The following is a 23,939-nucleotide window of genomic DNA, read 5'->3' as shown; positions in this document are numbered from 1 at the left end:
GGGCTATCCTGGATCCCTTATCTTACTATTTCCAAGAAAAGAGGCCGATCTTCCAGCTACCGATTTGTATATTATCAGTAAGACATTTTTCTTTTGACAAGGGGGTAGGACTTACAGTAAAACCATCAGTTTAGTATGTAAGTACATTTTCATCATCTTTCCTTTCACTTTTCTTAAGTTAATTGTAAAGAAATTACTTAAAGAAAAACAATGTTGAGACTCTCGAAGACAATAAGCCTAGAATTTGGCTTTTTGATTTTTAAGAAAATGAATTATACCATCCCTTTCTCTTAATTTGAGACACATTACTATTAGAACATTCCATGCCATTGTTTCTGTGTCATTATTGAAAACAGAAGTGGAGGGACGCCTGAGTGACTCAGTCGATTAAGTGGCTGCCTTCAGCTCAGGTCATGATCCCAGAGTCCTGGGATTGAGTCCTGCATCGGGCTCCCTACTCAGTGGGGATCGTGCTTCTCCCTCTCCCTCTGCTTGTGGTCTCTCTCTCTCTCTCTCTGTGTGTCAAATAAGTAAATAAATCTTTTTTTAAAAAATAGAAGTGGAAACACAGTGATGTGGCAGCCAGAGTTCTCTAAAAAGTTCAAAAGGAACCTCTCCAATTTTATGCCCTTTATATACTGCCATTGCAGTAGTGCAGTAAGCCCCTTGTACTGAGCCCTTCAGACATACCAGGTATATTGAGCTCTTTACATTTGTTAACTTATTTAGTTTGATAACAAACTCAGGTTATAGATACTATTAATATCTCCATTTTTAATATGGGGAAACTGAGGCATGGGGAAATTAATAACTTGCCCAAGGTCACACAGATAGTGAGTGATGAGCCAGAAGTAAATTCAGTTTTATTCATCAAGAGATGTAGTCCAGTTGTTAGTATAAAACTGCTAAGGTTCCTAGAAAACACTCCCTTCTCATGTGCTTCCTACTCTCCTTAGCCAAGTTTTACAGTATGCTGACACCCCACATAGTGATTCCTGTTTTCTTATTTGCTTCCTTTCCTGAACAGTGAGCACTCTGAGGACATCATGTAGCTGCAGTGATGCAAAGCATCTGATATAGGGTAGGCTTTGAATATTTATGAGATGAATGAGCAGTATGTCCCACAGCTAATAAAGTGTCTAAACTGAAGTCAAGTCCAGGGTCACACAATTACAGCTTGGCTTTCAACCTGCACTTAGATCTTGATGTGAAATCCAGCTATTCGGCTCAATACTTAGTTGTGTGACAGTGGACAAGTTGTTTAACTTTTCTAATGCTCTTCTTTTTGCTTATAGACTTATTGAGAGAATTTAAAGGAACATAAAGTGCTTAGCATGGTAGCACACAGAACTCAATAAAGGGTGATTATGATTATTATTATGGCTGATATACCACTTCTTTATTTCTTTTCTTTTAATTTCAGTGTTGTTAACACAAAGTTTCAGGTGTTCAATATAGTGATTCAACAATTCTATATATTATTCAGTGCTCATACACTTCCTTTTCTTGATGAGGGAAAATTACTTTGCAACTAAAAAGAGTAAATTTGTCTTTTCTAAAATTTCTCAGTATAGCACTGCCTTGATTATGATAAATAGATTCTTACTAGTACCATTTATTATACCCTTCAAATGTAATTTTGTATCTATTCCACCTGTACCATCTACAGGTGGAATAAAAGTCTCCTCACCCCAACTATTTTTTAGCATTTGCTGCCACATTTTTAAATTTAGTCTCTCTACAGATTTTATTACTGAGCACCTACTAAATAAAAGCCACGCACGTCTGCATTTCATTTCTGCTCCCTCTGTTCTAAGTAAAACTCTCAAGTCTGTTTTTCTCTGTGAGTGCTCTCCCTTAAAGAGTTTGTATACTCTTACTATCAACTATCTCTCCTATTCAACTGATCAAGTCTGTATTCCCAGTTTAATATTTCCTTTCATCCAGCTCACTTCCTGAACATTACCCAACAAGCTTAAAACTGAATTCCTCACCTTTTCCAGAAAGCAAATGCACCTCCTGACATTCCCATTTGTTAGTGTTATCTGTTTTCCAATTACCCAGGCGTAAAAAGGTTTAATGCCTCTCTCTCCTGTGCTTCCCTAAATCAAGAAGTCAAATCCTACCTGTTCTTTAGCAATAGAAAATAGCTATCCATTCTTTTTTTAATTAACATATAATGTATTGTTTGTTTCAGGGTTACAGGCTGTGATTCATCAGGCTTATACAATTCACAGCACTCACCATAGCTTATACCCTCCCCAGTGTCTATCCCCCAGCCGGCCCATCCCTCTCACCCCCCTCCCCTCCAGGAACCCTCAGTTTGTTTCCTGAGATTAAGAGTCTCTTATGGTTTGTCTCCCTCTCTGGTTTCATCTATTTCATTTTTCCCTCCCTTCCCCTATGATCCTCTGTCTTGTTTCTCAAAATCCTCAAATCAGTGAGACCATATGATAATTGTCTCTGATTGTCTTATTTTATTTAGCATAATAGCCTCTAGTTCCATACACATCGTTGCAAATGGCAAGATTTCAGGTTTTTTGATGCCTGCATAATATTTATATATATAAATGTGTGTGTGTGTGTATGTGTATCCATCCATCCCACATCTTCTTTATCCATTCATCTGCTGATGGACAGCTAAGCTCTTTCCATAGTCTGGCTATCGTGGACATTGCTACTATAAACATTTGGGTGCACGTGCCCCTTCGGATCACTACATTTGTATCTTTGGGGTAAATGCCCAGTAGTGCAATTGCTGGGTCACAGGGTAGCTCAATTTTCAATTTTTTGAGGAACCTCTATACTGTTTTCCAGAGTGGCTGCACCAGCTTGCATTCCCACCAATAGTGCAGGAGGGTTCCCCTTTCTCTGCATCCTTGCCAACACCTGTCATTTCCTGACTTATCAGTTTGAGCCATTCTAACCAGTGTGACATGGCATCTCACTGTGGTTTTGATTTGTATTTCCCTGATGCCCTGTGATATTCAGCACTTTTTCATGTGTCTGTTGGCCATTTGGATGTCTTCTTTGCAGAAATGCCTGTTTATGTCTTCTTCTTCTGTTTCTTGATTGGGTTATTTGTTCTTTGGGTGTTGAGTTTGATAAGTTCTTTATATATTTTGGATACTAGCCCTTTATCTGATATGTCATTTGCAAATATCTTCTCCCATTCTGTCAGTTGTCTTTTGGGTTTTTTGACTGTTTCCTTTGCAGTGCAAAAGCTTTTGATCTTGTTGAAGTCTCAATAGTTCGTTTTTGCCCTTGCCTTTGGCGATGTTTCTAGGAGGAAGTTGCTGTGGCTGAGGTTCAAGAGGTTGCTGCCTGTGTTCTCTTCAAGGATTTTGATGAATTCCTGTCTTACATTGAAGTCTCTCATCCATTTGGAGTCTATTTTTGTGTGTGGCATAAGGAATAGCTATCCATTCTTAACATTCCCAGTACCCACCCCCAACTCCATTCATATCCTTATCATTTCACACCTTGAGTTTTGCCTCAACTTCCTAGTCACTGTCCTTGAATTTACACCTTTTTCCTCCAATCCATCCTGCTCACCACATTCACACAAGTACTCCTAGGGATGCTGAGGTTACTCAGCCAGTTAAGCATCTGACTCTTGATTTTGGTTCAAGCAGTGATCACAGTGAGAAGTCTGGTTCTCTCCCTCTCTCCTGCCCCCCTCCCACACATGCCCACATTCATGCGTGCTGTGCTCTCTCTCTCTCTCTCAAATAAATCAATCTTGAAGAAAAAAACAAGTGTATTCCTAAAATAGTAACTTTTTTTTTTACATTACTTCTGATATCAATAAACTTTTACTTGTTTTTAAAGATTTTATTTATTTATTTGACAGAGAAAGAGATCACAAGTAGGCAGAGCAGCAGGCGGGAAGGGAGGTGGGGAGCAGGATCCCCACTGAGCAGAGAGCCCAATGCGGGGCTCTATCCCATTACCCTGAGATCATGACCTGAGCTGAAGGCAAAGGCTTAACCCACTGGGCCACCCAAGTGCCCCAATAAACTTTTATTAAGGCAAGATTCCTTCACAGTCTTGACCCAGACTATATCTAGCACTACACCCCTAGGAACTATCCTCTCTAGCCAAACTACTTCTCCTAACCTTCTCAGACTTGCCTTTATTCAAGATGCACCCTCTTCTAGCTTGTTATGAAAATTCCAGTTATGAAAACTGTGTTCTTTCAAATAAATGATGAATACTATGAGGCCAAATTATTTCTTATGCTCTATATCTTTACCTATAAATGTTACTTAATAGTAACAGCCCCAAAAATATTTGTTTCTAAATATTTTCTCATTGTATTTAAGTATATACATGCTTATTATTTTTCATCAACTAATGTGCAAATGCATAAAATATCATTACAACAGTTTTAATGAGTAACTACCACTTAGGGGATTTCATATGTTCCCTTTTCTGTTTTATGTTTTTGTGTTTTATGTCTAAAACAAATCATGGACTGAAACTCGTTTCATTTTTTTTTTATAAGCAACAATAAAAACTCAAAGTCATTAGTTCCTTCCAAGATGGCAAAAAGAGAAACACACTTGAACTAGAACCCAAGCAACATCTCTGCTATATTCCATCTGTCCTGTTAAAGCTTCTTTGAGGCTCAGTATTTATTAAAGATTGAATTTATCAATTTCTGGCATTTCTCCTGCTCTAAAATGTTGTTAAATATATAGAACAAAAGCAAAAGAAAAAACTAAAGATGGATAGATAACTCATAAGAGAGCTTATGGTTTCATTTGTTTGCACTCTTATTCACTAAAAACAAAACCACTAAATGGCTGATTTTTCACATATCATAATAAAATCACAAACACAAGTTTCACTGAATTAATGTGTACAAGCAGACATGCTTATTTGTAGTTAACATCACGTTGCATGCAAAAGCGAAACACAATGGAAATGCATGAAAATTAGTGGGGTATGTATGCACAGATTACATTTTTTAGTGCTTTATGAATCATCCACAAATGCTTGGAAGTGAGTGTTAAGTGCTATTATGAAGCCAGATGACAAGATTTTTTTTTTCCTACCAGTTTTCTCAATTCCCACTTGAATCGCTTTGGCTGGCTCTGTTATGCCTTGGAAATGATGTCAATACAATTCTGAGACTGCTGCTAGGGAGTACAAAACATTATAGGTCCTATATAAACAATGTTGTTGTTTTTTAATCTTTTTCATTTGACAATTGTTTTTTTGGCTCTATTCTATTTCTTTTTTAAGATTAGATGACCAGAGTCTGATAATATTAACCTGCATTTACACTCAATAGGACAACCAATCAAAAATATAAGAATTCAAACTATATTTTTGCTTTACAGATGCCAAATAACTAGTAAGCCTAAGTTTATAAATTTGTGTTTCTGATATATAATGCTAATGTAACTCTGAACCCAAACCAGTGTAATTTCCAATAAAAATTCCTTCCTAACCTTAATCTCTTACAAAAACAAAATTTTAAGTAGCTTTTGATTACCTTGAAGCTGGATATAGAAGTATTTTTTTTTGCATTTTTAAGAGTCTGGTTGACCCATTTAATAATAATTTCATCATTTACTTTTTCACCCTCTCCAAGATCTGATAATACATTCAATGTGTACCTGTAATAGAAAAGATGTATATTTGAGAGTGAAAGGGATGAAATTTGCTCTCACATCATTTATATCAATATTTAGATAAATGTTTAAATATTTTGGCTCTAATAAATATTTTTAATGTTAGGTATTTGCACTTAGTCACAGTCCGAAGTTGCAAAGCTCAGTAATCAAAAACAAAAAACTATATATGGTGTTTTACAAAAACAACTCCTTACAAAGCAGTTTTTAAGAGGTATTAATAAAAGTGATTGTTTCTAGAGACTGACCCACTTTTCAACAAAATATATTATCAATGGTAAATCATTTACAAACATTTTACATTGTAAATTTTTCCATGTGTTATTCTCAAAAACTGCTACACATTTAGTTCATATGACTTGCTGAAGGAAATAGTATTGCTGTAAACATATCAGCCTTTACCTTCTCATCAGCTGCCATACCAATGCCAGAGTAAGTGTTGACTTCCCTTCATTTAGGTCCTGCCCAGCAATGCCAACCAAGGAGAATTTAGCTGTATTCTTCCCAAGTTCCACTGCATAGTTACAGTTTTCAATCTATAAATAATAAGTAAACATTTTGATATAAAACATGTTTTTAAAAATATATCTCTTGACTACACCAGCTCTCTTCAGTCACTTGAAAAATAATTGAGGATACCTTCAATTTATATGACAGAATATCATTTCATAACACTGAAATTAAGGAAATAATTATTATTCCCATTTTGTAATTATTCCCATTTTATAGCTGAAGATATCAAAGCACTGAACAGTTAACCTAGACAGAGAAACAACTGGCTAAAAAGTTTTAAGATCTTACTCTTAAAGTCTTGACTGTCCAAGATTACATAATTTGCAACAAAGCTGTGACTAAAAACCTAGGTTTCCTACATTCCATTAATAGAGTTAAAAAATACTGTTTTGTTTAAATTTAAAATTAAGGAATAAAGAAATTGTTTCATTAAGAATCTAAAACTTCGGGCGCCTGGGTGGCTCAGTGGTTAAAGCCTCTGCCTTCAGCTCAGGTCATGATCTCAGGGTCCTGGGATTGAGTCCCACATCGGGCTCTCTGCTCAGCAGGAGCCTGCCTCCTCCTCCTTTCTCTCTCTGCCTGCCTCTCTGCCTACTTGTGATCTGTCTGTCAAATTAAAAAAAAAAAAAAAAATCTTAAAAAAAAAAAAAAGGAATCTAAAACTTCATCTCCCATTTCTCCACCCAGATATTACTCATCTTCCAAAATTCAGCTGTTAACCCTCATTCTTCAACAAAGTCTTATTAACCCTAACTATACAAGCTGATAAAAATCTATCCCTTATTGAACTTCCAACAATGTTTATGTTGTAATGTTTATGTACCACATTATACTTAGCAATCCATGTACTTTCTTTTGTCAACCACAGGACAGGCTCCTTTAAAAAAAAAAGATTTTATTTATATATTTGTAAGAGAGAGACAGAGAGAGAGAACAACCATATGCAGGGAGAGTGGCAGGCAGAGAGAGAAACAGGCCCCCCACTGAGCAAGGAGCCAGATGTGGGATTCAATCCCAGGACCCTGGGATTACGACCTGAGCCACAGAAAGATGCTTAACCAACTGAGTCACGCAGCATCCCTAGACAGCCTCCGTTTAAAGGGCAAAACCTATAACATGTACACCTATATCATACTCTTTTCCATCCTCAGACCAGAACCCATCATAGTGCCCTGCCTACAGTAAGAATCTTACAAATGACCACCAAGTAAATTATTTACTTACCTACTTCTTTCTGGAGTTATAAGTTAAGTCCTTTCTCTAGCAAATTTTTTGTCTATTCAGTCTATATAGATGTTTGTTATCTCCAGTCTTTTTATCTCGGGGTTGTGTGTGTGTGTGTGTGTGTGTGTTGTGTGTGTAAATTCTTAGGTATTAGAATCCTTTTCTCCAGTGAAATTGTAAGCTCTCATAATCTTATAACACCACCAGTAGTAAAAAGTGCTTACTAAATACTTTTTGGAATAAACATTTAATTAAGAAAAACAGTATAAACAGTGTAACTGTTTTCTTCTGATTTTCTTTCCCAAGTTAGTTATGACCTCATTACAAAACAATTCAATATGAGATACATAGATACATTTTTTTTTCCTAAGAAAGTATTTCTAGGAAAGGTGAGAAAGGGAGCAGACAATAACAGAATTTGCAAAAATAAATGGGTATTGTTCCTTGAAAAAGAAAATCCAAATTTCCAAAGATAAGTTTGTTACAAATAAAAATTCACAAAAGATCCTTTGGTCCTGCTATAGCATCTGCCTGGTTCTCTCAATAAGTTTAATAAAATCTTTGGTAGGTATACATTTTTTCAAAATATAAGGAAACAATATTTTAAAATTCTTTTTCCTAGTAATATTATATTATGGATTTAGTTGGCCTATTGAAAATATATGCCATAGAAATGCACAGAATTGAAAAACAACCAAATAGATACCCAATTTACAGAAAATAGCATCAAAGTTCAGATTATGTAACGATGTGAACAGGAGAGAGAAAATCCAGGATATTTTCCACTGATACCTGTTTCAATGGCAGAATTTTCTATCAAATGTAATAATAATCATTTTCATGCAAAATGTATTTCCATGAAGGGCCGTCTATTTTATAGTTAGTTAGACCAAAATTCCTAAGAGGAATGATGGTGAGAAGGGTGCTCAGGGTTACTAGAGGTCTAAGATGTGGGAATGACCAGCAACAAAAGGGTACCTAGAAATTGATGCTCATATAAGGAAAAAGAGGTGTTCTATTTTTTTATTAACATATAATGTATTATTTGCATGAGGGGTACAGGTCTGTGAATCATCAGGCTTACACATTTCACAGCACTCACCATAGCACATACCCTCCCCAATGTCCATAACCCAGGCACCCTATCCCTATCCCCCCACCTCCCAGGTATTCTATTTTTTTGGCAACAGTTGATTCCAAATTTGGCAAAACTTCTAAGATCTAGAGAGGTACCAAACTAGAGAAAGAATAAGAAACTCAGTTCTAGAGATAAGTCATGTTTATGGTACTACTTAACACTCTAAAAATAGATCTGCTCTCTGGGGATGTAAATATAGAAATTTAAGAGCAGTGGGCCAAGAACTGAGCCTTGCAAATTCTAGAGTTGTCAGGCTAAAAAATGAGGACTAGGTAAGAACAAAGGTAAGAATAAACACAAAGGAAGTAAGAAAAAATTGGAGAATGCAGTTTCATAGAGTTAATGGGAGAAATGATTATCAAGTACTTCAAATGCTTTGGGAAAAGTGAAGTTTAAATCATTTGGAAAATGAGAAAAATTACATGAAAGGATACAGGCTTCCAAGTGAAAAGAAATACTGAAGAAATAATGAAGAAAGACTATTTAAGCGGTGCAGCATTATGAACTTTACAAATGAAGCAAAGTGATGTCTGCTGATGAGTGCCCAAAGTCCATAAAATAATCCTCCATGATACTTTGTCATGAAAGTACTGCTTCATTTTTTAAACACCTTGAATTTATTACAGGCCTTACGTTTCATTCTATAAACAGCTGGTATTTGTTGAAAGGAAGCATTTTACATATGATTCACTGTGACATCTCATAATTAAGATTCCAGATAAAATGAGTAGTTTAATTTTTGTTTCCCTGTTACATTTTGCATATGCTTACTCCTAAAGGAACTAGAAAAAGAACATAGCCCATAGTTAGTAGAAGGAAGGAAGGAAAATAATAAAGATCAAAGCAGAAATAAGTGAAATAAGAGGCTTAAAAAATAATAGAAAAGATTAAAAGAAATCAAGAGTCGGTCTTTGAAAAGGAAACAAAATTGATAAACCTTTAACCAGACTCATCAAGAAACAGTCCTTGAGAGTCCTTGAGAGAGGACGCAAATAAAAAGAGTCCTTGAGAGAGGACTCAAGTAAAATCAGAAATGAAAGAGAAGTAATGACTGTACATCACAGAAAGACAAAGGATTATAAGAGATTACTACATAAATTATATGCCAACACATTAGACAACCTAGAAAAAATGGATAAATTCCTAGAAATATACAATCTTCTAAAACTGAATTGGGAAAAAATCTGAACACACCAGTAAGTAGTAATTAAATTGAATCAGTGATCAAAAATCCCCCAACACTTGAAGTAATGAACACTAGGTGTTGTATGCAACCAGTGAATCACTAAATTGTACCTCTGAAACTAATAATACAGTATATGTTAATTAAATTGCATTTAAATTTAAATTTTTTTTAAATATCCCAACAAACAAAAGTCCAGGACCAAATGAATTCACAGGTGAATTCTACCAAACATTTAAAGAAAAAAGGAGGGAATGTAGGAAGGGAGGGAGGGAGGAAGAGTTAGTACCTTTTCTTCCCAAACTATTCCAAAAAATAGAAAAGACAAGAACAAGTATTGGTAAGGGTGTGGAGAAAAAAGGAATGCTGTGCGCTCTTGGTGGGAATGTAAGTTCGTGTAGCCACTGTGGAAAACAGTATGGAAGTTCTTCAAAATATTAAAAATAAAAATCTATACAATCCAGCAATTCCAGTACTGGTATTTACCCAAAGAAGATGGAAACACCAATTCAAAAAGATCCCTGCACTCCTATGTTTATTGCAACATTATTTACAATAGCCAAGATACAGAAGCAACCCAGTGTCCATTGATAGATGAATGGATAAAGAAGATGTGTCACACACACACACACACACACACACACACACACACACACAATGGAGTATTACTCAGCCATAAAAAAGAATGAGATCTTGCCATTTGTGACAATATGGATGGTCTGAGAGGGTATTAGGCTAAGAGAAATAAGTCAGCCAGAGAAGGCAAATACCATATGATTTCACATATATGTGGAATCTAAAAAACAAAACAAATGAGCAAAAAAAGAGGCAGAAACAGACCCCTGAATACAGAGAACTGGTGGTTGCAGAGGGGAGGGTAGGAGAATGGATAAAATGGATTAAAGACAGTAGGAGATACAGGCTTCCAGTTTCGAATCACCATCATTCATCTGCCAGATAGTTTCCCACCAACTGTAATCAAGTCACTGCTCTGCTCAAAAATGTTTCATGGCTTCCCATTACTTCTAGTTTAAAATGCAAGCTCTTTAATCTGACAGTCAGGGTTCTCAACATCTGGCTCCAAGTGAAATTTTAGGGTTCATACTTACTTCTTCCTATTGGAATCCTCTGTTATAGCCAACATATTCCCCCCAATTCCCAGAAATGCATTTTATATGTCCCCATCACTATCCCTTTTCCTGATCCTCAGCTTCCTCTCCAGCCTCCTTTCTGAAACCCTTATTCCACCTCCTGCATGAACCTCTCATGATAAATGCAGACTGTGGCCTCTTCTTCCTTAGAACTCATAATATTTGCTTCTATATATGTTGCACTATATTACAGTTGTTTGTACACACATCTAATTTGTTTAGGCTTCTGAGGACCAACTCCATGCTCTGTACTAGTTTATATTCTGCATTGCACCGTACAGATAGTAGGTAATCAGTAAATGTCTGTTGAAAGATATTAACAAATAACCAGTAAAGATTTGGCAAGTTCTGGGGATTATATTACAGGAAAGCAGTTAAGATGCACCCCCAAGAAAATTAAGTGCAACTTGTTAAAGACAAAAACAGTTACATATCGAACTGTCTTCATCTTTCCAAACATTTTTTTTATAATATTTTATTTATTTATTTGACAGAGAGAGACAGAGATCACAAGTAGCAGAGAGGCAGAGAGAGGGAGGGGAAGGTAGGCTCCCTGCTGAGCAGAGAGCCTGATGTGGGGCTCGATCCCAGGACGCTGGGATCATGACCGGAGCCGAAGGCAGGCGCTTAACCGACTGAGCCACCCAGGCACCCCCCAAACAGTTATTAAAGCATGTTTATAAAAGGGCTCTTAAGGGGCACCTAGGTGGGTGGCTCAGTGGGTTAAGCTGCTGCCTTCAGCTCAGGTCATAATCTCAGGGTCCTGGGATCGAGCCCCACATTGAGCCTCACATCAGGCTCTCTGCTCAGCAGGGAGTCTGCTTCCTCCCCACTCTCTGCCTACTTGTGATTTTCTCTCTGTCAAATAAATAAATAAAATCTTTAAAAGGGCTCTTAAGCTTAACACATTTTGGTTTAAATCAGAATCATGGGAACAGCCACACGTTACTAAGCTTTACGAAACTCCAAATCCTTGGTTTCATATTAGAACAATAACAACATATCCTTGGTGATTATTTCATTCACCTTCTTCATGTTCCCTCCAAGAGCAGGATAAGGAGGTTTGTTGACCTGGCTCCAGTCGACAGGCACGCGGATCATTTCATAAAGCTGAAAGACCACTAAAGCATCTGCAAGGTCACTAAAACAAGAGGAAAAGATGATGAAGGAGGAGGAAATTTTATTAAGCACAATGGAGGTAGCCTTAGGTCTTCAAAAACACAACAGGGTCATTTAACACTTAAAAAATGACAAGACAAGGGTGCCTAGGTGGCTCAGTTAGTTAAATGGCCAACTTGTGATTTAGGCTCAGGTCATAATTTCATGGGTCATGAGATCAAGCCCCATGTCTGGCTCCATGCTCAGCAGGGAATCTGCTTTGCTTCTTTCCCTCTGCCCCTCCCCCTACTCGCTCGCGTGTGCGTGCTCTCTCGCTCTCTAAAATTAATAAATCTTAAAAAAACAAAATGTATCATTTGACTCAGAACTTTTTTGGTTCTTTCCTCAATTTTTAATTTTAAATTCTAGCTAGGTAACATACAGTGTAATGTTGGTCTCAGGAGCAGAATTCAGTGGTCGACCCAGAATTCTAATCTTGGAATCTCTCCAAAAATTTTAATGTTTACAATAATAATAAGTACAAAGACATTCAATGCCACATTATTCATTAATTTGGAAGCAAATTAAATGTCTGGAAGTAGGGGGCTGCTGAATAAACTATCCATACCATGGACTCCTGGTCCACAGTAAGAAATAAAGTTTATCTCTACGCACTAACATGAAAAGTTTTATAAGATATATTACATTTTAAAAAGCAAGTGGCAGAACACAGCGTACAGTTTACTATATATAAAACTCATTTTCAAAATTGAGAGTATTTAAATACCTTTATGTGCTATGGACTGTTAATAGCAATACCTATGGGAAGGAAAAAAAGGATCATGGGAGATGTAAGGGAAGTATTATCATGTTTTAATTCATTCTACATACTCACATATTTCCTGAAACTTGTTCAGTGAGAATACGTTCATGTATTACTTATGTATTATGATTTTTAAAACTTTTTAAAATATACAAAATCATAATAGCTACAAAGTAGGTGGCTGTTCATGTTAAATAATGAGGATTAAGAGGAAGGAATTTATGAGAAAGTAGGCGTTACTGAAGTAAGAATAGTTCTACTTTGGATTCAGAAAAACACATTCTTCTGAGATGCTCAAAGTATATCCATTGAGTCTGTTTTCAATTCTGTATGCTAAGGACATAAAGCAACAGCAATTGGTTTTTTTAAAATTGTTGGCTCTATGATGTATTATGTCGCTTTTCTCTCTCAACAGCTTGTTCACCAAGTTGTTCTGCTAAGATTCATATGAAAGTTACTTTGCAACTCTGGACATACACCCTATGGCAATGAAGGGGACTGGACCCTGTGCTGAGTGATGGAAAGATAACATCTATTATGAAGGCAATTAAGAGCTGACTTGGTTATGTATAAAAAAACATGGAGAGTTTCATATAAAAAAAATTACTAAAGGATTTGTATCGGCTCTGAATTTTTCTTTTTTACTTTAAGTGAATTCACTCTTACTTCTATTTGGTGAGGTATTATTCATGTTTTGCAAATAGGAAAACTGAAGCCCAGAGAGTTGAAATGATTTCCAGAGAATTCAAGATGTATTCCTGAACCAACCAGTCATAGAAAAATTCTAGGACTAACTGTTCTTCAAATATATTAAATAACTTGTACGGGGAGAGAATTTTCATTTAAAATCAATCTAAATTATGCTAATGCTTTGGTTTGCTTTAGATTTGGTGTACTGCAGGAGAGGAGTTAAAATAACTTAGGGTTTAGGAATATGATCTAGACACAAATTCATGGACACATGGTTCTGGTGCCAACTAGACCTCTGGCTACTATTTTTCTATATATGACAGATCTCTTGAGGGTTATGTTAACTTTTGAGAATTTTCTGAATTCTCTTTTCCAAAATAGAATTACATGTGCCTAGAAGTCCTATGCTAGCACTTCAGGACTTTGACTAAAAAATGTTGTCAATTCTCTCCTCCACTGTCAACCAGGGAGAACTCTAGAGATCATGACATTTATGAGAAAGTTACCATGGGTCTCACTCAACAAATCTTAGTCCCCTAGTATTAAATTTACTTTGTAATTTAAAAAGAAATTTACGGGGCACCTAGGTGGCTCAGTGGGTTAAGCCTCTGCCTTCAGCTCAGGTCATGATCTCAGGGTCCTGGGATTGAGCCCCGCATCAGGCTCTCTGCTTGGCATGGAGCCTGCTTCCTCCTCTCTCTCTCTCTGCCTGCCTCTCTGCCTACTTGTGATCTCTCTCTGTCAAATAAAAAAAAAAAAACTAAAATCTTAAAAAAAAAAAAAAAAGAAAAGAAATTTACTTTGAAAATTACGTGCTTGTGTAAAAAAAAAAAAAAGCAAGTATATTTAAGTCACTAAGATTAAAAATAAGTCTTCTCACTACTCTCCATCCTTTACTAACCAGGGTGCATACAGTTTGGTATTCATCCCTCCAGGTTCTTAAAAACTTCATATACAAATGTGTGTACACTCATTTTTTTCTGCAAGATAAGAAAGAAGTTTAATCCCACCATTTTTTTATGCTATAAATGCTTATTTTAAGAAAAGTTCAAATAAACAACTTACCATTACACTACAAGGAACTAGAAAAAGAAGAAACTCTTCCAAAATTTAGTAGAGGAAAGAAATAATAAAGAAAGATCAGAAATAAAATAGAGACCAGAATATATAATAACATAACACTGAGTGTAATGACCAGTTTTTCCAAAACAAATAAACAAATAATATTAGCAATGCTTTGTATACACTCAATTTTAAAATAAAAATGGAATCATACTAGACCTATTCTTCTTCTTTTTAAAAAAGATTTCTTTATTTTAGAGAGGGGGGTGCAGGGATGGGGGTGACAGAGGGAGAGAGAATCTTAAGCAGACTCCCCGCTCAGTGTGGAGCCCCACACAGAGCTCGATCTCACAACCTCAAAATCACAACCCCTGAGTTCACAACCTGAGCTGAAAGCAAGAGCCAGGCGCTTCACTAACTGTACTACCCAGATGTCCCTGACATATTATTCTTTTCTCTCAAATATGTATTGTAGACATTCTTTCACATTATTCTATAAAGATCTTATCCCTCTCCTCATCATCTATCTGTACCCCCAGTATCTGATTTCTTTTACTGCCTTCCTACTATAATAAGAATTCTAGTCTAAATGATATTTATCTCTGCCGTCTAGCTGGAATTTACACACTTTTAAAGGATTCATCAAATATTAGTCCATCACATCAAAGCCAGTTACCATAAGGTAATACTGGTTTTAGATTTTTTTTGAAATATTTTATTTATTTGAGAGAGAGAGAGAGAGAGAGAGCATGGGAGGGGAGAAGGTCAGAGGGAGAAGCAGACTCCCCATGGAGCTGGGAGCCCAGTTCAGGACTTGATCCTGGGACTCCGGATCATGACCTGAGCCCAAGGCAGTCGTTTAACCAACTGAGCCACCCAGGAGCCCTGGTTTTAGATTTTTTTAAATTTTTTATTTTTTAAATATATTTTATTTATGTAAGAGAGAATGAGCACAAGTCAGAGGGAAATGGAGATGGCGAAGCAGGCTCCCCACTGAACAGGGAGCCCCAAGCAGTGCTCGATCCCATGACCTTGAGATCATGACCTGAGCCAAAGGCAGATGCTTAACCACTAAGCCAACCCAGTGCTCTAGTTTTAGATTTTTAACAAGACTTTGAATATACACCAAGAAGCAGAAATTACTATATCATAAATCTTCAATTAGCCAGTGAATTGGTCTTTTGTGGCATTAGACTTAAGTTCAATATTTAAATAATAATTTAGTAATTGTTCATTAAGGAGTTTCCTTGGTGTATAAATTATTAATATATAATTTTGCAAAAGTTGAGTTCTTTTCCATTTTTAAAGGCAGGCTGGTAGCTCCTATAATAAAGAGAGAAGGAAGGTCTCTTCTTATACAAACCTAGAAAGACACATTGTTAGCACTACCAGACAGCACAGAAAATGTTCAGTAAAATATTTTCTTAGTCCTACCAATGTTGATAATGTGTTGTCATTTTAAACAAGAAAGAGTAAGATAAATCACAATTACTCAGGGAAAGCAAGTTATTTCTGCAAATTAGAAGCAAATATCTGCAACAAATTACAGGAGAAGTGAGGTAGATTTTGGCACAAATAGAAAGTGTGAATTATAATTTAAAATACTGATTATAATGATAAGAACAATTTATAAAATATTACTACTCTATTCTGCTAATTTTTTACTTTTCTGATCAATAATTATAAAGGAATAAGATGGATTATCTTTACCAAATTGGTTGTTTACATCATCAAAAACTATAACTACCATCATATTCTGATCTTTTTAAGTAATACCATACTTTTTATAAAAAATACATTGTATTGTCATTCTCTAGGATTCTGAAATTCTAAATGTTGGCTAAAATTCCTGTGATTTTTAGAAAATGTACTAATGTAAACGTACCTAAGGTGTGAAACTAGAAAAGTTGGACTCTGGCCATAAAACTAAAACACAATATTTACCTGTACAAATGATTAATGTATGGGTTGACCCCCAAGGAATTCATCCAGTTCCGAAATGTTCTCTCTTCCTTGCTCTCTCCTAGAGTAGACACAAGTTCGTACTGATGATTCAGGACAAAATGCAGTAAGAGATATATTTTAAACCATCCTGGCAGGTGTAAACCGGCCAAACATACTTTTCAGTGGTTTCTGTGATACTTCCATCTTTTGGGGGGGAAGTAAGTCTTATTGCCAAAGTCCCTTCCCTACCCCATCTATATAGGCCTCCATTTGCTCTAAAGTTCTCTATCTAGAGTCCTTTCTTTGATGTCTGTGAACTACTGAGCCATGGGTTTCTCTGTCCAGAAAGTGACAGAGAAACTTACATGGTCATATCTGTAGTTATGATTACATGCAAAATGGACTGGCTAAAAATTAAAACTCTTTTAGCATTCAGGGTAATATCAGCACAGTAAACACAAAAGAAAAGCTGTGCTTTTCCCAATGCAGTGTTTCTAAATTTGTACAGGTTTTTATTTTACACAGGGAAGTTTACACACAAACTTACATTTTAATTATACCAAACAGCAATGAAGGGGAGAGGGGATTACAGGTAATATAAGAATAGGCAATGAAGGGATGTAACTATTTTACAGGTTTCATGAGTTATTTTAGATTGATATAGCCCCCACACAGGGTGCTAAGAGAAAGACATCTAATCCTAGTAAGTCCCTAGACCTCAGAGATCACCTCAGTTAGAAACTCCTTGCAGGCACTATTATTTAACCTGTGATTACTTAACCTCCCTGAGCATTCCCTTCGTAGCAGTGCTCATACCATCTGCAAGAAAAACATGGGCTATCATGTACCACAAAGTAGCAGAGAGCGAGATATACTCTCCTTGCCATGTCTGCCTTCTGTTCATCCCCTAGACTGCAAATAATCCCAAGTGACTATCTGTAGTATTATCTGTTTTCAGCAAAGGAAGGGAGCAATGGAATGTCCTAACTTACACCTCATCACCAGACTTGCAAAAAACATTTTGTAAACAAACATTTACACCTGTCATCACTTCTAAACTATAGGCAAGGTCAGGTCACTCTCTAGACTTTGACTCATGTGGGATTCCCAGAACAAGGATACATCTAAATCTATAACCATCTGAGCTCCGGAGACCCACTCCTATGGAGCCTCCCCTGCAATCATCTTCAGAATAAGGGCCACAGGAAAAATAATCCTGCACACTCAGAAGAGAAACCAAACCTTGTAAAATATAAAGGATTCTGGTTTTTGTGATGCTGTTCAGGAAATAATCTGTCCACTATAATTTTGTTTGATTTTCTATGCTATTACCTAATGGTGTTCCCAGAATCTACTTTAATTATTGATCTATTAAACAGTGTAGCCATATAATTTAAATTCCATTCCCTCAGGCCTGCATAAAAGGTAACTGACCAGTCTGCTGTATCTGCCACTATCACTTTATGATAAATAACCTATTTGAAAACCCTTTAAAAAAGAACCAAGTTAAACTAAATATTACTAGAAATCATGCTTGCTCTTTGTAGGAGTTATTAAACAAGTACAAATTATATATAACTTTCCCCAAAGCAACATAAATATAAGCATACTATCATCAACAGTTTGATGCAGGTGACTTGGATTTACCTTTGAGCTGCTTCTTTATTACAGTCTGTAATAGATTTTTCTCTAGTAATTATGGAAATGTTACATTATTTCCTTCCGGGAAAATCCAAGTTATGTTTTAAAATTACAAACACTGATTATGTAACAATAGTCTAATTTTTAATTGAAATAACATCCCAATTCTGAACCTGATGGTACAGCAAATAAGATTTAAAAAGACACTAGTATTTTGACTGAGTTCTGAAACTGTTACGAGCTCCAGGGTGTCATATTTCTTCCCATTTTTCTCTTATATTGTTACTATTTTCATTTCTGATGCCTGGAAAGTAAAATAGATTATGTAAGTGAGCATTTATTTATCTAACACCATTTCAAGTTGTCTTGGTAAATAAATGCTCAAAGCCAGAAGCACTACGCATTTGTGCAAGAGCCATGGTAAAGCATTACAAAAACATATGTATTCCAGATTGTGAATGTTGTCCATATTGCAGACAACTAAAGCAATCTTAGAAGTAAAATGTTCACTGCTGATATAAAAGATAGAAAGACTATAAAACATTTCAATTTTAGGGCCAAACTGATATCTGCAATTGAGAAAAGTTTCAGAAAAAAAGTAACAAATATACTACAAGGAGACTACTAAGAGGAAAGAAAAGGAACTAACATATATTTAACACTCACTAAATGTGCTAAGTGATGTTTTCCTCTTTCTAACCTATTACTGAGGACATACTATATGCTAAACTCTCATTCATGAAAGGTCATTTTAACTTGCTCTGTAGTTCTTCAAAATTAGTACTACTAATCTTGTTTTATAGATGAGAAAAACAAAGCTCATGGAAGTCATTCAGATACTAAATGGTGGACCCATAATTTGAACAAAGTGTAATAACATGGCCTATGTATTTTCTATCACCACAAATGAATTCTGAGATGGCCTCTCTATACAAAGCCCACATACTTGGCTCAGTTTAATATGAAGGTTTCATATTTAGTTGGGCTTTTAATTTTCTCTAATTCCATACAGATAAAATTCTTTGCAATGAGAATATGAATATGGGTTGTGATAAAGTCAAGCTTCGAATATCATAAGGATCTATAAAAACAAATTTACAGAGGAAAAATTCCAATTGATAGTTGAGTCAAATACATTTTTGGCAGACATATCAAGGATATACATATGTTCTAAATAAAGATGATTGATAAATATTTCCCATAGTATCTTCTTATATAAATAGAGGAAATGCTAATGGAAATGTTTAGCAATCCTATTCACACTGAAAAATTCCAAAAGCATGCTGAACACTAGCAAAAGAATTCAAACATGACAAATAAGAGAGCGAGCAAGTTGGAAAAGATATCTAGCAAGAACTTGGTGACTATAAAAAGCAGATCATTTTTAATATGCCACTCTAAACAATGTCTTCTACTATAAGATACTGAGGGATGTTGAAGTTTTCCAGACTGATAAAAACCTAGCACTCTTCCATTTTATTTATTTTTTTTAAAGTTCTAATCCCTCACCCTCAATTTCTCTGCCAAAAAATCTACTCCTTTATCTATTTTCCCACTCAATTACATACCTCTGTGGAGAATATAGTCTTTTTTTATTTTGAGAACATAGTCTTTATCTTCCCTCTCAATTACATATCTATTTAGAGAATATAGTCCTTATTTTACTAGACCTCAGGAAGAGTGAATTGAATTAATCATATTCCTCAAAGAACGTATTTGTTAAATCTGAAACTTCTTTCATTAATCAATACGATGCAATTATAAAGTGTTAAGGATATTGGAACTCTGGTTGTGGCAGTCAAAAGAGAAGATCATGAAACTTATTTCTCCTTCTATCACCCTCCCAGGGAAGGAAGGGAGTAAGGCAGTTTCCATGAGAGAAAGGACACTGCAACATCAAATTCTCCCCACCAACAAGAATCCTTACTTGAAGACTGCCTTCTCCAAACCAGGGCAACTGGTAAGACTATTTTAGGATGGGCCCTCCCTCTGACTGCTGCCACTGTTTTCACCTTTAGTTCTGATACCAGGGTGGGTTTGGGTATGCATGTGAGAGTATGATAACAAAAAAGAAGACAGGCTAGGAAACAAAGATAGGGAGAAAGAACTAGATAACAAGAATGTTTTTGTCACTATGACAATTCATACATCGTAAGCTTCAGTGACATTCAAGAAATGTAACATAGCTAAGTAATACAAAATAGAACCTAAACAGATCCTTCCAAAGATTACTAGTGATAAAAGATAAGTGTGTTTGTTCAAAGGAGAGGGATAAAGGCTTTACATCATGAAATACAATTGTCAAAACTGATTTTTGGTGTGTTTACAACTACAATATCCCATCATTATAGAAGGCAAATTCAGTGGAGAGTTTACATAATCAAGCCTTGATGTGCTGTTCTAATTTAGTTTCATTTGTGTTCTTCCTTGTTATCATTCTTTAGGCATATTAAGACAGAAAAAACACAGCATGAACAATGCAAAAAATAAATATCAACCCAGATAGAAAGAATAAATGGTACTAATAAAAAGAAGGTTCAGAATGAACATATTTATAGAGTATAGAAAAGTACTAAATACAGTACCTACATTAGGAGGGGTCAAATCTGCATTTCACAAAGCAAAACAGGAAAGTATTATAAATTATGAGACAGATAACAATAGCCCACACACAACAAGACAAGTAATGAATATTTAAAATTTTTTCATGTACCTTAAAAACATTAAAAAGAGAACAATACTGGAGTCAAACTGTAGCTTTTAAAGGAGGAAAAAAAAGCTAAAAAATAATTATTTTTCCAATAGATAGTTCATTGTCCATATTGGTGGTGGAGTTATGTTATGTGGTCATTTAAAAGACTACTTTAAATGTATGATAGTTTTTACTAAACACTGATGGAGAGATGACAGACAAGTAAGATTTACCCCAGCATTCTCTTTTAACAAAACCAACAATGATTTTCCTTAATATGAACTTTTTAATGAATGCACATGCCTACACACAGTAAACTGCATCTCCCACCACAATCCCCTACCTCTGACAGCAAAGTAGGTCACTACCACAAGAAGATACAAACAGTGAAGCAATTAAAGGCAGAAAGAACATACCTTCCAATAAATTCATATCGATGTCATTATCAGGCTTGTATAGGCATGGGTATGTGTTAAACAGATTAGCTACAAAAGCTAAATTAAGTTTAGGATTGCCTGAAACCACATCTGCAGGAGTAACAAACTGTCTGCAGCCCAGTTTATCTGCTTCTTGAAGCATGAGTCCAGCACGCTTTAGGTCATTTTTCTCCTAAACAACAAAATAGAATAAAAATGGTCAACGTTAAACTTTTGATTGGCATAATTTTTTATTGAAATATGTATTTAAAAGCAAGCAATTTTCTGGAAATATATTAAATGACAGATTAAAACAACCTCTCAAATTTTGTATCAGTCAGCTCCTACCGGTCAAATTATAGATAATTTGGTCAAGATCATATATCAGAAGACCTTCTGGCTAAGAAGTTTAGTTATCTCACCCATTTTTTTTTTAATTTTTTTTTTTTAATTTATTTGACAGATCACAAGTAGGCAGAGAGGCAGGCAGAGAGAGAGAGGAGGAGGAGGCAGGCTCCCTGCTGAGCAGAGAGCCCGATGCGGGACTTGATCCCAGGACCCTGGGATCATGACCTGAGCCGAAGGCAGAGGCTTTAACCACTGAGCCACCCAGGCGCCCCTCACCCATTTTTTTTTTAATTTTATTTTTTATAAACAAATATTTTTTCCCCCACGGGTACAAGTCTGTGAATCGCCAGGTTTACACACTTCACTGCACTCACCATAGCACATACCCACCCCAATGTCCATAATAACCGAACCCCCCTCTCCCAACTCCCCTCCCCCAAGCAACCCTCAGTTTGTTTTGTGAGATTAAGAGTCACTTATGGTTTATCTCCCTCCCAATCCGATCTTGCTTCATTTACTATTCTCCTACCCCCTTAACCCCCATGTTGCATCTCCTCTCCCTCATATCAGGGAGATCATATGATAGTTGTCTTTCTCCGATTAACTTATTTTGCTAAGCATGATACCCTCTAGTTCCATCCAAGTCGTCGCAAATGGCAAGATTTCCTTTCTTTTGATGGCTGCATAGTATTCCATTGTGTATATAGATACCACTTCTTCTTTATCCATTCGTCTGTTGATGGACATCTAGGTTCTTTCCATAGTTTGGCTATTATAGACATTGCTGCTATAAACATTCGGGTGCATGTGCCCCTTTGGATCACTACGTTTGTTATCTTTAGGGTAAATACCTAGCAGTGCAATTGCTGGGTCATAGGGTAGTTCTATTTTCAACATTTTGAGGAACCTCCATGCTGTTTTCCAGAGTGGTTGCACCAGCTTGCATTCCCACCAACAGTGTAGGAGGGTTCCCCTTTCTCCACATCCTCACCAGCATCTGTCATTTCCTGACTTGTTAATTTTAGCCATTCTGACTGGTGTGAGGTGGTATCTCATTGTGGTTTTGATTTGTATTTCCCTGATGCGGAGTGATATGGAGCACTTTTTCATGTGTCTGTTGGCCATCTGGATGTCTTCTTTGCAGAAATGTCTGTTCATGTCTTCTGCCCATTTCTTGATTGGATTATTTGTTCTTTGGGTGTTGAGTTTGCTAAGTTCTTTATAGATTCTGGACACTAGCCCTTTATCTGATATGTCGTTTGCAAATATCTTCTCCCATTCTGTCAGTTGTCTTTTGGTTTTGTTAACTGTTTCCTTTGCTGTGCAAAAGCTTTTGATCTTGATAAAATCCCAATAGTTCATTTTTGCCCTTGCTTCCCTTGCCTTTGGCGATGTTCCTAGGAAGATGTTGCTGCGGCTGAGGTCAAAGAGGTTGCTGCCTGTGTTCTCCTCAAGGATTTTGATGGATTCCTTTCTCACATTGAGGTCCTTCATCCATTTTGAGTCTATTTTCGTGTTTGGTGTAAGGAAATGATCCAATTTCATTTTTCTGCATGTGGCTGTCCAATTTTCCCAACACCATTTATTGAAGAGGCTGTCTTTTTTCCATTGGACATTCTTTCCTGCTTTGTCGAAGATTAGTTGACCATAGAGTTGAGGGTCTATTTCTGGCCTCTCTATTCTGTTCCATTGATCTATGTGTCTGTTTTTGTGCCAGTACCATGCTGTCTTGATGATGACAGCTTTGTAGTAGAGCTTGAAGTCTGGAATTGTGATGCCACCAACTTTGGCTTTCTTTTTCAATATTCCTTTGGCTATTCGCGGTCTTTTCTGGTTCCATATAAATTTTAGAATTATTGGTTCCATTTCTTTGAAAAAAATGGATGGTACTTTGATAGGAATTGCATTAAATGTGTAGATTGCTTTAGGTGGCATAGACATCTTCACAATATTTATTCTTCCAATCCAGGAGCATGGAACATTTTTCCATTTCTTTGTGTCTTCCTCAATTTCTTTCAAGAGTACTTTATAGTTTTCTGTGTATAGATTCTTAGCCTCTTTGGTTAGGTTTATTCCTAGGTATCTTAGAGTTTGGGGTGCAATTGTAAATGTGATTGACTCCTTAATTTCTCTTTCTTCTGTCTTGTTGTTGGTGTAGAGAAATGCAACTGATTTCTGTGCATTGATTTTATATCCTGACACTTTACTGAATTCCTGTACCAGTTCTAGCAGTTTTGGAGTGGAGTCTTTTGGGTTTTCCACATATAGAATCATATCATCTGCAAAGAGTGATAGTTTGACTTCTTCTTTGCTGATTTGGATGCCTTTAATTTCTTTTTGTTGTCTGATTGCTGAGGCTAGGACTTCTAGTACT

The 23,939-nt window shown here is 36.1% G+C and overlaps 1 protein-coding gene and 1 long non-coding RNA gene across 5 annotated transcripts in view; one reads left to right on the top strand and one right to left on the bottom strand.

The window, feature by feature from the left end:
• Window positions 1–13,303, top strand: part of LOC116864634 — a 28,558-nt gene extending 15,255 nt beyond the window's left edge. The window contains exon 3 of the long non-coding RNA XR_004382054.1: window positions 13,188–13,303. This is a non-coding gene — a long non-coding RNA (uncharacterized LOC116864634). The remainder of the gene's footprint in view (window positions 1–13,187) is intronic.
• The window catches only part of PLS1 (plastin 1), a 119,751-nt gene that overhangs the window by 10,840 nt on the left and 84,972 nt on the right, over window positions 1–23,939 (bottom strand). For 3 of the 4 annotated variants that reach the window (XM_032852406.1, XM_032852408.1, XM_032852407.1), the window contains 6 exons: window positions 21,218–21,410; window positions 20,695–20,715; window positions 16,469–16,547; window positions 11,878–11,992; window positions 6,045–6,178; window positions 5,504–5,627 (listed from right to left, as the gene is read on the bottom strand). In XM_032852406.1, coding sequence (XP_032708297.1) covers window positions 5,504–5,627; window positions 6,045–6,178; window positions 11,878–11,992; window positions 16,469–16,547; window positions 20,695–20,715; window positions 21,218–21,410 — 666 coding nt within the window. The remainder of the gene's footprint in view (window positions 1–5,503; window positions 5,628–6,044; window positions 6,179–11,877; window positions 11,993–16,468; window positions 16,548–20,694; window positions 20,716–21,217; window positions 21,411–23,939) is intronic. The other variant, XM_032852409.1, reaches the window with a different exon arrangement.

This window comes from Lontra canadensis, unplaced genomic scaffold (assembly GCF_010015895.1).
Source record: "Lontra canadensis isolate GAN:19392208 unplaced genomic scaffold, GSC_riverotter_1.0 scaffold6, whole genome shotgun sequence".
Classification (NCBI taxonomy): Eukaryota; Metazoa; Chordata; class Mammalia; order Carnivora; family Mustelidae; genus Lontra; species Lontra canadensis.
Note: the sequence above shows the minus strand (reverse complement) of the source record. Positions and strands in the feature narration are given on the sequence as shown.